At 47.8% G+C, this 12844-nt stretch overlaps 1 protein-coding gene across 1 annotated transcript in view; it reads left to right on the top strand.

The window, feature by feature from the left end:
• igsf21a (immunoglobin superfamily, member 21a) overlaps nucleotides 1-12844 on the top strand; it is a 449567-nt gene that overhangs the window by 379736 nt on the left and 56987 nt on the right. Inside the window, exon 7 of the mRNA XM_048614901.1 lies at nucleotides 11924-12009. Within this exon, the coding sequence (XP_048470858.1) occupies nucleotides 11924-12009 (86 nt within the window). The remainder of the gene's footprint in view (nucleotides 1-11923; nucleotides 12010-12844) is intronic.

Below are 12844 nucleotides of genomic sequence, written 5' to 3'. Positions count from 1 at the left end.
GTATCACTGAAGCACTTCCTCTGTCCACCTGGGGCTTGCCTGCTGTTTCAGAGCTGGGAGTAGAGCACCTGCTCGGGGACTCTCGTGTTGGTCATGTGGACAATGTGCCCAGCCCATTGTAGCCGATCAAGGAGGGCCAGTCCCTCGATGCTGGCGATGTTGATCTGGTCTAGGACACTGGTGTTGGTGTGTCTTCTTTCCCAGTGGTTTTGCAGGATCTTGCGCAGGCAACGTTGGTGATACTGCTCCAGTGTCTTGAGGTGTCTGCTATAGAGAGTCCACATCTCAGAGCCACATAGGAGAGGGGGGGAACCACCACAGCTCTGTAAACCATGACCTTGGTGTCAGATCTGATGTTGTTGTCCTCCAACACCCTTTTCCTCAGACAGCCAAAGGCTGCACTAGTACACTGGAGGCGGTGTTGGATCTCTTCATCAATAACTGCTTTGGCCGACAGGACAAACTCCTGAGGTATTGGAAGTGGTCAATGTTCTCTAAGGCCTCCCCATGGACCTTGATGATTGGGGGTTCAATCCAAAATACCAGGCCAGGTTTGTGGAGGACCATTGTCTCACAGATGTTCTAGGTGAGACCCACATTCTCCTATGCCTCCGTAAAGGTGCTGGCGATGGTCTGGAGTACATCTTCTGAGATTGCACACAGGGAAACATCATCCGTGTACTGTAGCTCAGTGAGACTGTTTGGGGTGACTTTGGTTTTAGCTTGAAGGTGGAAGAGGTTGAATATCTTCCCGCTGGTTCCTTAAGTTAGCTCCACTCCAGCAGGGAGCTTGTCGGCGGTGAGGTGAAGCATTGCAGCGAGGTAGATCGAGAACAGTGTTGGGGCAATGATGCAGCCGTGCTTGACACCAGGAACCGAACGGGGAATGGGTCGGTGGCAGAGCCATTTTTTATTACCACAACTTCCATGTCATTGTAGAGCAGGTGAAGGATGGTGACAGACTTCATGGTGCAACCAAAATAGAGAAGGACGCTCCGTAATGCTTCCTGATTGACGGTTTCAAAGGCCTTTGTAAGGTCAAAGACGGTCATGTACAGGGATAGGTTGTTTTCTCTGCATTTCTACCGCAGCTATCACACGGTGAAGATCATGTCCGTTGTGCCCCTCTGTGGCCAACAGCCACACTGCGACTCTGGAGGTGTTCCTTAGCCACAAGGAGGAGACGGTTAAGGAGGACCTTGGCGATGATTTTTCCAACTGGTGACAGCTGAGAGATTCTCCTGTACTTACTGCAGCCGGACTTGTCCCCTTTTTTGAAAATCCTCATGACTGTGGCATCTCGGAGCTGTCCTGGGACGCTCTCCACCTTCCAGATAAGGCAGACAAGGGTGTGTCGCTGCAGCAGGAGCTCTTTGCCTCTGCACTTCCATGCTTTAGCGGGGATACCATCTGCTCCAGCAGCCTTGTTGTTCTTGAGCTGGCAGATGGCCTTCTCTACTTCAGGCAGGGCTGGGGTGTTGCTGAGCTTGTAGCGTGTAGCATGTAGTGGGATACATTCAAGGACGCTCAGATTGATGACAGAGCCCTGTTTGAGAAGGTTTCTGAAGTGCTCCCAACAGCATTGTTTAATGGCTTCTTTGTCTTTGTGGGGTCGGGGCCTTGTGTGTTTGGTCCGTAAGTGGTTTTGACAGCACAGAAGAAACCCTGCACATTATGATTGTTGGCCATTTGTCAGGCCTCCAGTCCTTTCACCACCCACCACCTGTTCTTTATGTCATGGAATCCTGTTGGAATCCTGCAACTTGGTGTTGCCAAGGGTCGCTAGGTTTGTGGAGAGGAGCTGGTTGTATGAGGCTATCTTTTCCAGGTCTTTGAATGCCTCATTGCTGAAGTTCTTGCAGCACTGCTTCTATTGCCTCTGCTGCAATGGGGCTATATTTATAGTGATTCTGGCTCAGATGAAGCGATGGTCCGTCCAGCAGTCACCAGCTCCCGTCATGGCATAGGGTGGTTTTAACGTCCTTCCGATCCCTCGCTCTGACGATGACGTGGAGGAGGTGCCAGTGTTTGGAATGCGGGTGCTGCCATGTTGTCTTGTTTTAGCCTCTTTAGCAGAACAGTGAGGTGGTGATGGGGAGGTTGTGTTCTCAGCATTGGTCAGGAAAAGGGTGCCATTGGAGTTTTGCTTCCCTACTCTCTGTTTCCTGATTACATCATTCCAGAGGTCTGCGCTTTTGCTGACTCTGGCGTTGGAGTCACCAAGGAAGATTAGTTTGTCCGCGGCAGGAACCTGTAAGAGAGATTGGTCAAGGCTGGAGTAGAATTTCTCCTTGTCCTCAGCTGCTCCATTGAGTGTTGCTACATATATAATGAATACCGTGACATACTGGTTCAGGGCAAGGGTGAATCAGAGTGTCATGAAGCATTCATTTATTCTGCAGGGGAGTCTTTGAGTTGGTCCTCCAGGTTGTTTTTGATGGCAAACCAGACTCCACGGATGCGGTGCTCTTCTTCGGCCTTGCCTTTCCAGTAAAAGGTGTAACCACCTTGCTTTCAGAGCTGTCCTTCCCCTGCACCCCTCCCCACCTCCCCCCGGGTTGGAATCAAGGTGGTGGTTTCAACATTGTAGGACCTGAGTTCCCGGGCAACAACGGCTGTGCGGCATTCCAGTCTGTCACTGGCGGGACTGTCCATAAGAGTCCTGATGTTCCAGGTCCTGGATTTCATCTTAAGGTTGTGAAAGGTGCCTGTGCGAGAATTCTTTTAGCGTGAGGAAACCATTGCACACCTGCTACCACATGGGCTTAACAGTGCAAGGTCTTGGTCCGGTGGTGAGAGGAGTTCAAGACAAGTGGAGCCCAGGCACTGCTGTTTGGCCTTAGACTGCCTGCAGTGGAGTACAGGCAAATAGTTCGGCTGGGTTAGTGCTGAGGTCCGAGATGAGGAGAGTGGGAGGATGGGAAAGACAGTGTGGCTGCCACCATTGTTCTTGTCAGCCTTGCCTTTCCTGATCTACCACGACCTTGATCTCTGAGCTACCCGCCAGGTTTCACAGAGCCCGGTCTGCGTTCCCAGGTAGCTAGCCAGAGAACAGGTGCATTGAGAGGGTAGTTTTTATTGAGGTGGGATGCGAGCGCAGCCCAACAGCACTGAGCCAAAACGGCAAAGCTAACAGGTATTCTTGCAGTCCACTTTTACCATCAATTTCAATGGCATTTTCCACCAGGGACAAGCAGCAAGATCTTCACAAGGCAAGTTTCCAAGCCTCCATGGGCTCAGTATGAAATGTGTATTTACATAGAGGGAATGCTCAACACCAGCCATACCTTTGAATGGTAAATAGGTTGTATATCGTTTATTCATGGAGTGTGGCTTCTGAACATTGAGATTCAGGCACAAATTCACCAGAGAGACGATGGAAGTTTTCTTTGTTTGCTGATTGACTCTGGAGAGATGTGGTAGACCCGGGAGATGAGTCTCAATCCAATTCTTATTGAGAATAGAAGCACAATGTTGCACAAGTTGACAATCTTACTGAGAAAAGTTGACAGTGCTTGGACTTGCTCTACAGAAGGGTGACGCAGACTTGCTTGGTGCTCCTAATAAGAACACAATTAATGCTTTTATAGCATCTTACTGTGTCAATGAAATGCCAAGACCTTCACAATGTAAATTACCAACACTGGGAAAACACTGGGCAAAATCCTATCGGGGTCTGAGTGACTAGGCCTATGGCTAGATGAGTGATGGAATTAGGCAGGATGTCTGCCAAGGCCCAGCTCAATGTTAGATGTATACCACTTCATCCTTTATGCTTTTTACCAGCAGTTATGGTGAAATTCACACCTGGCAACAGTCAGTTGCCAATTGATGACGCTTATTGATTGTTAATCGCCTTGTTGATGGCACAACCTGCCTCATTAATATTCAGCTCCCATTCCACTGCACTAAACAAACAAGTTCGACAGCAGGGAACCAGAGCCAGGACTTGGCAGATGCAGCTCGTTGCTTGTTTCAAGTGACCTCCATGTTGCCAATAACTGAATGGCAGACCAGGACATGATCCACAGCTGCATACACCTTTCCTCCATTGACATTGGCATATGGCATCTAGCAGCCACTCATAACCATCCTGGCACCTCTACAATTCACTGACATTGTGCTCAATGGCATAGACTTGCATTGCAGGGCAGATTGACAACCAACATTGAAAAGTTGCTGCAAAGTCACTTTGCTCACAGGGAAAACCTATGCATCTCTGAGCTGCTTGCTAAGCCTCTTAGCACTCACTCAGTTAGCGCCCACCTGCCTTGCCCTGCCCTGTCTTGCTTTTCCTTTGCATTGCCCTGCCTCCTGCCATGCTTTGCCTTGCAGTGTCAATGAGCATTGTCACACAAACTGCCAACTTGCCTTGCTGCTCTGCAGTCCTCAATCAAGGGGGCTTATATCTTGCAAATTACTATGTCAATCTCACATCTGCCCCATGTGCCAGCAGCTTAAGTAGCAGACATACAGCATGCTCAGCAAGCACACAGCCAGGTCTCAAAGGCTTAGGGGAGTAGGCCTTACTGGAAATATGAAGGTATCCATCAGTCAGGTGCAGCCTCTGGGCAGTGAGGACCATTGCCTCCCACATCCCTGCCTGCTGCTCCTGTCCCTCCCTGTGCATGTGGGTGAAGTCCCTGGTTATTGACACCACAGGGCCCTCTCCTGCCTGGGCCTGAGCAGGTGCCCAGTCCCTGGCAGGCCTCCGAGTGCCAGCGGCCTGGAGTGCCCCTTCCTCGGCCAGCTGCAGAGCTGTCGCGGTGAGGTGCTCACCAGATTGTGGACCCTCACACTCTGTAGCCCTAATGTTCCCATTGAGGGGGTTGCTATCTGAGCTGATCCGGGGAGCAGGAGGCAGCCTTGCCAATGCTCCTTCTGAGGACTCAGCATTCTCACCCTCTGAGGGAGCAGGCTATTTCTCTGCAGACTTCATGGTGAGGCTGGCTGTTCCTGCAAAAGACCAGAAAGAGATAGAGTATGCCCTGTGATTAGAGTGGTTTGCAATGAATGAGACTGACAGCAGGGTTATTGTGAGAGTTGCAGTGGAATGAAGAGTGGTACTTACTCAGTTAGTGTCTCAGCATCCTCACAGGAGCAGTCCAGCCTTCTGCAAATTACAGGAATCTCCCCCTAGGGGTTGAGGAACCAAATGTCAGGTAGCCCCTAAAAGATACAGGCTCACTGTACCCTGTTACGAGCTGTCCTCTGCTGTAACAACAGAAATGGGAGATGTGAATGAGACAACAATGGCTGGTATGGCTGACAGTGCTGGTGCCGGTGGTAGAAAGGTGGCAAGGTGTTCTAAGGTAGTGGGTAGGCAGCACAAAGGCCGTGCAGGGTTAGAGGTGCTGGAGGGTTTGAGGTGGGTCATAGAGGGCAAGGGAGGGTTTTGCAGGCAGCAGCGAGAGTGGCAGAGCAGGAGCCTCGGTGGGAGTGGATGCAGTAGCAGAGATAGAGTGAGAGTGAGGTGGCAGAGAGAAGAGTGTGGCACTTAACCCTGGCAGAGTGGAGAAGGTCGTTGACGTTCTTAGGGCACCATTGGCTGTTACTCCACACTGTTGAGACCGCACTGACCTCATCCTCAGTTGCCTGTATCTGCAGTGTGGTCTCCTCTGCTGATACTCTGGGAAGGGAACAGTGCCCATTTACACCACCCTGACCACCAGGACCTTCAAGTCCCTGTTGGGGAATCACGGTGCCACCTGCCCCTTCTCTGACATCATCACACTGTGCTCATCACCCAGCAGGGCAGTTTCAGAATGCCAGCACTCATCCAGGTGCACAGTAACCTTTAAAAGATGGCATGGATGCCAGAGTTGTTGGTCTTTCAGTGAATATCTGCCGAGTGATGTGTTGTGCTGAGCAGGTTGGGGCCAGGATTAGACATGAGAGATGACTGAGGGGCAATTAAAGGTAACTAAAGTGCAGTGTTTGATAAGATATGGCAAGAAATCCTCCCTGACCTTTCAGTGAAAAAACCTTCCAAAAAACTCGATGAGATTCAGACTTAGCCAAGAAAACAATGTAAACAACAGCCCTATAATCATTATATGCCAACATTCTGTAAATAGCAATAAAAACAAAAATTACTGGAGAAACTGGTAGCATCTGTGGAGAGAAAGCAGAGTCAAAGTTTCAGGTCCAGTGACCCTTCTGTTCTGAAGAAGGGTCGCTGGACGCGAAACATTAACTCTCCTTTCTCTCCAAAGATGCTGCCAAACCTGCTGAGTTTTTCCAGCAATTTCCGTTTTTGTTTCTGATTTCCAGCTAGTGCAGTCTTTTTTTAATTCTGTAAACAGCAATGAGTTGTTGAGAGACAAATGTTGATCAGAAGGAAAGGAAACTATTTATTTTTTTATTTCAGGATTTGTGGCACTTGATCTTTAACATCCACCTGCATTTTTATGCCACTGTTCCAATTCCTGATACTTCCTGGCCGATACTAACTGATTTCCAAAGAGTGATTAGTGGATTCACATTGCATTCATAGATTCTGAGTTACATGGATGTCATAAAGCTAGTCTGTAAGACCACAGTAACACTGCCATAAAGTCTGTATTATCCACTGCAAGTTTAGTTTTGAAAGCCACATAGTAACATCAGAATAATAGGGAGTTAGGAAATAAAGCCATTAAAGACCTGGAGAGAGCAAGGAATCTACAAAAAACAAATAGAGCTGTCATAGCAAACAAAATGGCACAGCAGCCTCATGGGCCCACACTGTTCCTAAGTAATACAATTACCAGCACAAATATTCTGTTTTTACAATAATTCTGCTGCATATTCCAAATAAAAACACAAAAAAAATGGCAGATCTTCGGGTGTCTGCAGAGTTGTGTTTGATCTAAGGGATGAGAACCATCTGCTCTTGGCACACTCTGCCGTGAGCCACTTCAATGTCTTGGCAAAACCTCCTTTAAACTTTACAAAACTGCCCAGAATGCAAGTCCTGGATGGAGTTACTGGCTCAGACTGTCAACAAAGTTCCCGATGGGCTTCTGAAATAGCTTCTTGTTATGAAGAACCATCTGTGACACCTGTCAAAAGGTCACCTTCTGCTCATGCTGATGTAGAGCCCCATTGACATCTGACTTCACTGAGGAGGCCTCCTGCCCAGATGCACACACCGCCTTGGAGCGAACTTGCAAACCAGAGCTGGCTACACAACAAATCGCTTATTCCCTCAACTGTCTGCTGTCCTCTTGGGTGCCTGTTATTTACACTACACAAATTGGAGCAAAGGATTTAAGTTCACATCCAAATGCTACACATGGTCATTGATAGTTGTCACATCAGTCTCAAGTTATACCCATTCGGTTCCATTAGGAAAGGAAAAGGTGGGAACCATGAGGCTACACATGGGATTGACCCCTGAGACTGTTTATTACTGAATTGTAGCAAATTGAGCAAACCTTCCTTTTGGTTGGTTTTACATTTTAAACTAACTTTACTTAACCGAGCTCTCTATTTATGTTAATACTTTTCTAAAAACCAGTTTCTTACATATTTTTACATTTGGTCAAACATCATCCTCCAGTCTTAGAAGATTAATAAAAACTGAAAGAACTGCGAATGCAGTTAGGAACAAAAACAAAGTTGCTGGAAAAACTGACAAAAACTGACCCCTCCTAAGTTCTGAGGAAGGGTCACTGGACCCAAAATGTTAATTCTGTTTTTTCCTTCACAGATGCTGCCAGACCTGCTGAGCTTTTCCAGCAATTTTGTTTTTGTTCCTTAGAAGATTAATGTCTGTTCATCACACTTTGTTTTTTACATTTAGCTGGACGCGTTTGGTCTCCTTAAGTCACGAGATTTCCATCTTCCACAAATAAATACTCTTAACACTTTTAACACTGCACCGTTATATTTTCATGACTAAAACCGCCTTCCCTGCCCTGACAGAGAATGCATTTTTATTGAGTTTACATTGATGCAGGATCTAGGAGCTGACATTGTTAAGATCGCATCTTGCAATGGAACAAAGGAAAGAAACCAGGTCTTCATGCACTGATGCATAGCATAAGCACATTCTATCTTTTCCTTCAATCTTTCTTTCTGTTGATGGCAAGATACCAGAGATGCTAGGGTTAAATTTGAGTGGTGAAGGAAAACAATTGTAATTAAGACTGTGGTGCTTTCTACCAGCAACAGTTATTTTCTGACTGGCTTAAATTTCTACTCCAAAATAACAAGCACATCACTTTTAATTGGTTGGTATTCCTATTGTTTGCTCCCTGGTCTTAATGATTTCTGTGCAGATAAAACTTTTAGATCATTACGTTCAGGATAGTCACACTCTGCTCAGTCAGCAATGCAAACATCCTTACTAGGCTGTCAGTGTTATCTCACTCAAGCCTTCAGAATGGTTGCTATCTGATGGGACTTCTGTGCAAAACTGAACTTGCAGTCTAATATGAAGGAGGCAGGATGGGAGGAATTTGCATACTTCCCAAGTTCCTTCCAATGGGATTGACGGTAATTGGATACAAACTATTTGTTCCTCTGCCACCAAGGTTTCCCTTTTAAGCATGTGAATGTTTTCAAGCTCTGGGATATTTTACTGCAATTCAGTGTCTAACTTATCCGCTTCAAAATTATTAGAATTAGCTTAAAAAGTAACAGACATCTGAACAATTCATTTTATTAATGTGCAAATCGGTCAGTGATTGAACGAACAGATATCCACGAATTGCAAATTGCCACCAGTTGCTGGAAGATTTGTGCTACACTGTTAGCTTTCAGGAAACAACACCTTAAACTCCATGTTGTTGTATGGGATTTGCTGCGTTTGTACATTAATTGTCTATTAAACATGCCATGGAAAGTTAGATCCAACAATTTACAGGGTAAGCACACTTTTAAAGATGTAATTGTTGGTAATGATTGTCAATCAACTATTCCTGCTCAAAAAGCGAACACTTAAAAGCGTGAGGTCTAATTGCTTTCAAGCATTGAATTGCCATTGGAGATTTTTTAAGAGCTTCAAATTTTAAATATAGCATTTCTTTTTCCTTGCTGTCCCTGTTTTCTCTCTTAATCTCCTCTTTCCCTCATTCTCCATTTCTCTTTCCACACTTGATTTCATTCCAGCTTGTTTTCTACCCTCAGCCTTTCATTCTTAATTCTTTAATCCTATTGGTTAAGGAGATAAACTCTCGGTCCTGTTGCTCTTCCATGTCACTGTTTGCTTTCACCTGTTGTGTGCTGAGTTTTTGTTTAAGCTGAATGTGCATGAACAGTTTTAACAAACAGGTCCAACCACAGATGACGCAGATAACAAGGTGTACAGCTGGATGAACACAGCAGGCCAAGCAGCATCAGAGGAGCAGAAAGGCTGACGTTTCGGGCCTAGACACTTCTTCAGAAATGGGGGAGGGGAAGGGGGTTCTGAAATAAATAGGGAGAGAGGGGGAGGCGGGTAGAAGATGGATAGAGGAGAGGATAGGTGGAGAGGAGACAGACAGGTCAAAGAGGCGGGGATGGAGCCAGTAAAGGTGAGTGTAGGTGGGGAGGTAGGGAGGAGATAGGTCAGTCCAGGGAGAACGGACAGGTCAAGGGGGCGGGATGAGGTTAGTAGGTAGGACATGGGGGTGGGGCTTGAGGTGGGGGGAGGGGATAGGTGGGAGGAAGGACAGGTTAGGGAGGCGGGGACGAGCTGGGCTGGTTTTGGGATGCGGTAGGGGGAGGAGAGATTTTGAAGCTTGTGAAGTCCACATTGATACCATTGGGCTGCAGGGTTCCCAAGTGGAATATGAGTTGCTGTTCCTGCAACCTTCGGGTGGCATCGTTGTGGCACTGCAGAAGGCCCAGGATGGACATGTCATCTGCGGAATGGGAGGGGGAGTTGAAATGGTTCGCGACTGGGAGGTGCAGTTGTTAAGTGCGAACCGAGCGTAGGTGTTCTGCAAAGCAGTCCCCAAGCCTCCACTTGGTTTCCCCAATGCAGAGGAGGCCACATCGGGAGCAGCAGATACAGTATACCACATTAGCAGATGTGCAGGTGAACATCTGTTTGATGTGGAAGGTCTTCTTAGGGCTTGGGATGGGGGTGAGGGGGGAGGTGTAGGGGCAGGTGTAGCACTTCCTGCGATTGCAGGGAAAAGTGCCAGGGGTGGTGGGGCTGGAGGGGAGTGTGGAGTGGACAAGGGAGTCCCAGAGAGAGTGGTCCCTCCGGAAAGCAGATAAGGGTGGGGAGGGAAAAATGTCTTTGGTGGTGGGATCGGATTGCAGATGGCGGAAGTGTCGGAGGATGATGCGTTGGATCCGGAGGTTGGTGGGGTGGTACGTGAGGACAAGGGGGATTCTGTTTTGGTTGTTATTGCTGGGAGGGGGTGTGAGGGATGAGTTGCGGGAAATGCGGGAGACACGGTCGAGGGCATTCTCGACCACTGAGGGGGGGAAGTTGCGGTCCTTGAAAAACGAGGACATCTGAGATGTAAGGGAGTGGAATGCCTCATCCTGGGAGCAGATGCAGCGGAGGTGAAGGAATTGGGAATAGGGGATGGCATTTTTGCAGGAAGGTGGGTGGGAGGAGGTGTATTCTAGGTAGCTGTGGGAGTCGGTGGGCTTGAAATGGATATCGGTTTCTAGATGGTTGCCGGAGATGGAGACAGAGAGGTCCAGGAAGGAGAGAGAGGTATTAGAGATGGTCCAGGTAAACTTAAGGTTGGGGTGGAAGGTGTTGATGAAGTGGATGAACTGTTCGAGCTCCTCGTGGGAGCAACTCATCCCTCACACCCCCCTCCCTGCAATAACAACCAAAACAGAATCCCCCTCGTCCTCATGTACCACCCCACCAACCTCCGGATCCAATGCATCATCCTCCAACACTTCCGCCATCTGCAATCCGACCCCACATTTTTCCCCACCTCACCCTGCACTTTTCCCTGCAACCGCAGGAAGTGCTACACCTGCCCCTCCACCTCCCCCCTCACCCCCATCCCAGGCCCCAAGAAGACTTTCCACATCAAGCAGATGTTCACCTGCACATCTGCTAATGTGGTATACTGCATCCGCTGTTCCCATTGTGGCCTCCTCTACATCGGGGAAACCGAGCGGAGGCTTGGGGACTGCTTTGCAGAACACCTGCGCTCGGTTCGCACTAAACAACTGCACCTCCCAGTCGCGAACCATTTCAACTCCCCCTCCCATTCCACAGATGACATGTCCATCCTGGGCCTCCTGCAGTGCCACAACGATGCTACCCGAAGGTTGCAGGAACAGCAACTCATATTCCGCTTGGGAACCCTGCAGCCCAATGGTATCAATGTGGACTTCACAAGCTTCAAAATCTCTCCTCCCACTACCGCATCCCAAAACCAGCCCAGCTCATCCCCGCCTCCCTAACCTGTCCTTCCTCCCACCTCAAGCCCCACCCCCATGTCCTACCTCCTAACCTCATTCCACCCCCTTGACCTGTCCGTCCTCCCTGGACTGACCTATCCCCTCCCTAACTCCCCACCTACACTCACCTTTACTGGCTCCATCCCCGCCTCTTTGACCTGTCTATCTCCTCTCCACCTATCTTCTCCTCTATCCATCTTCTATCTGCCTCCCCCTCTCTCCCTATTTATTTCAGAACTCCCTTCCCCTCCCCCATTTCTGAAGAAGTGTCTCGGCCGGAAACGTCAGCCTTCCTGCTCCTCTGATGCTGCTTGGCCTGCTGTGTTCATCCAGCTCTACACCTTGTTATCTCAGATTCTCCAGCATCTGCAGTTCCTACTATCTCACAAGATGACGCATTTGCTCCTGGGGGCTGGTGTTTACAGCTGAATGGGCACACAGCTCAGAACATCAGGCTCAGTGGTCAATGCACCCAGAAGCAGTCCCTCCCACCTTTCATGAGTGAGACATCCTGCCCGTATGAGAGACGCTGCAGCTAAGGTTAGAAAATTAACATTGGTCTTTGTGCCCACAGCTGCACCCAGAGGTCCACGGATTGATGTGAGCCCAGCACGTGTTCGAGTCGGTGACACTGTTAAAATCGTCATACTAGGATTCCAGGTAAGATGTATTCTCTCTTTGCTGACAAATTCTGAAGTAAATGCTGAAAAGTGACTCATTCTTGAGCACCAGTGCGATGTCACAGTAACAATACTCCCAGTCATGTCTGCCCACCAATGGTGTAGCTCCTTGGAAAGTGTTGCCACGTTAAGGGTGCTTTTTCAAAATGAGTAGTTGTTGGTGTAATATTAGTAACAGACCAGCTAAAAAACTATTTGTAACCATATATTTATCTATGTCTACCACCAGTCATTACAGAAGCAGTGAATAAGGTTGAAAATCCTCTTGTAAGTAAAGTTTTCAATGGAGTACATTGACATGCCTACCATTACAAGGGGTCAAAAGGTTAAGTAGTATATTTTGTCAGATGAAATAGCTGAAACAGTGGCAAGCAGTGCGATTTCAGACTAAAGTCAATATTCTCATTGCCTTTGAAAATAGTATTGGTGGGAAAGGTATGAAACTAATGGTGAGTTGGATACTCCCTCGCTTTCATGAAAATGGCTTTCGTAAGGTACACCTGTTGCTTCAGTGAACTGTACCTCTCTGTATGGACTTGGAATGTATAATTAGGCCCAACTATTCTCCAAACAAAAAGGCTGGCAAAGCAGGGGCAAAGACAGATGGCCAGCCCCAATGCTGCAGATGGAGGTGAAGGTGCCAAAAGTTTAATATGTCCCTTCAAGAGCTGTCAAGACGTAAAGAATAGACAGAAAAGTAATTAATTCCACAATGTTGCACGTATGGCAGAAAAGTAATAATTCAAACTAAACACCAGCCAATCAGTATTAAATTAAACACCAGAGATCCGTCACTGTGTTCATGTTGATACAGT

The sequence above is a fragment of the Rhincodon typus genome, chromosome 31, assembly GCF_021869965.1.
Source record: "Rhincodon typus isolate 14 chromosome 31, sRhiTyp1.1, whole genome shotgun sequence".
NCBI lineage: Eukaryota > Metazoa > Chordata > Chondrichthyes > Orectolobiformes > Rhincodontidae > Rhincodon > Rhincodon typus.
The sequence above is the reverse complement of the archived record's forward strand: the minus strand, read 5'-3'. Positions and strand labels throughout refer to the sequence as shown.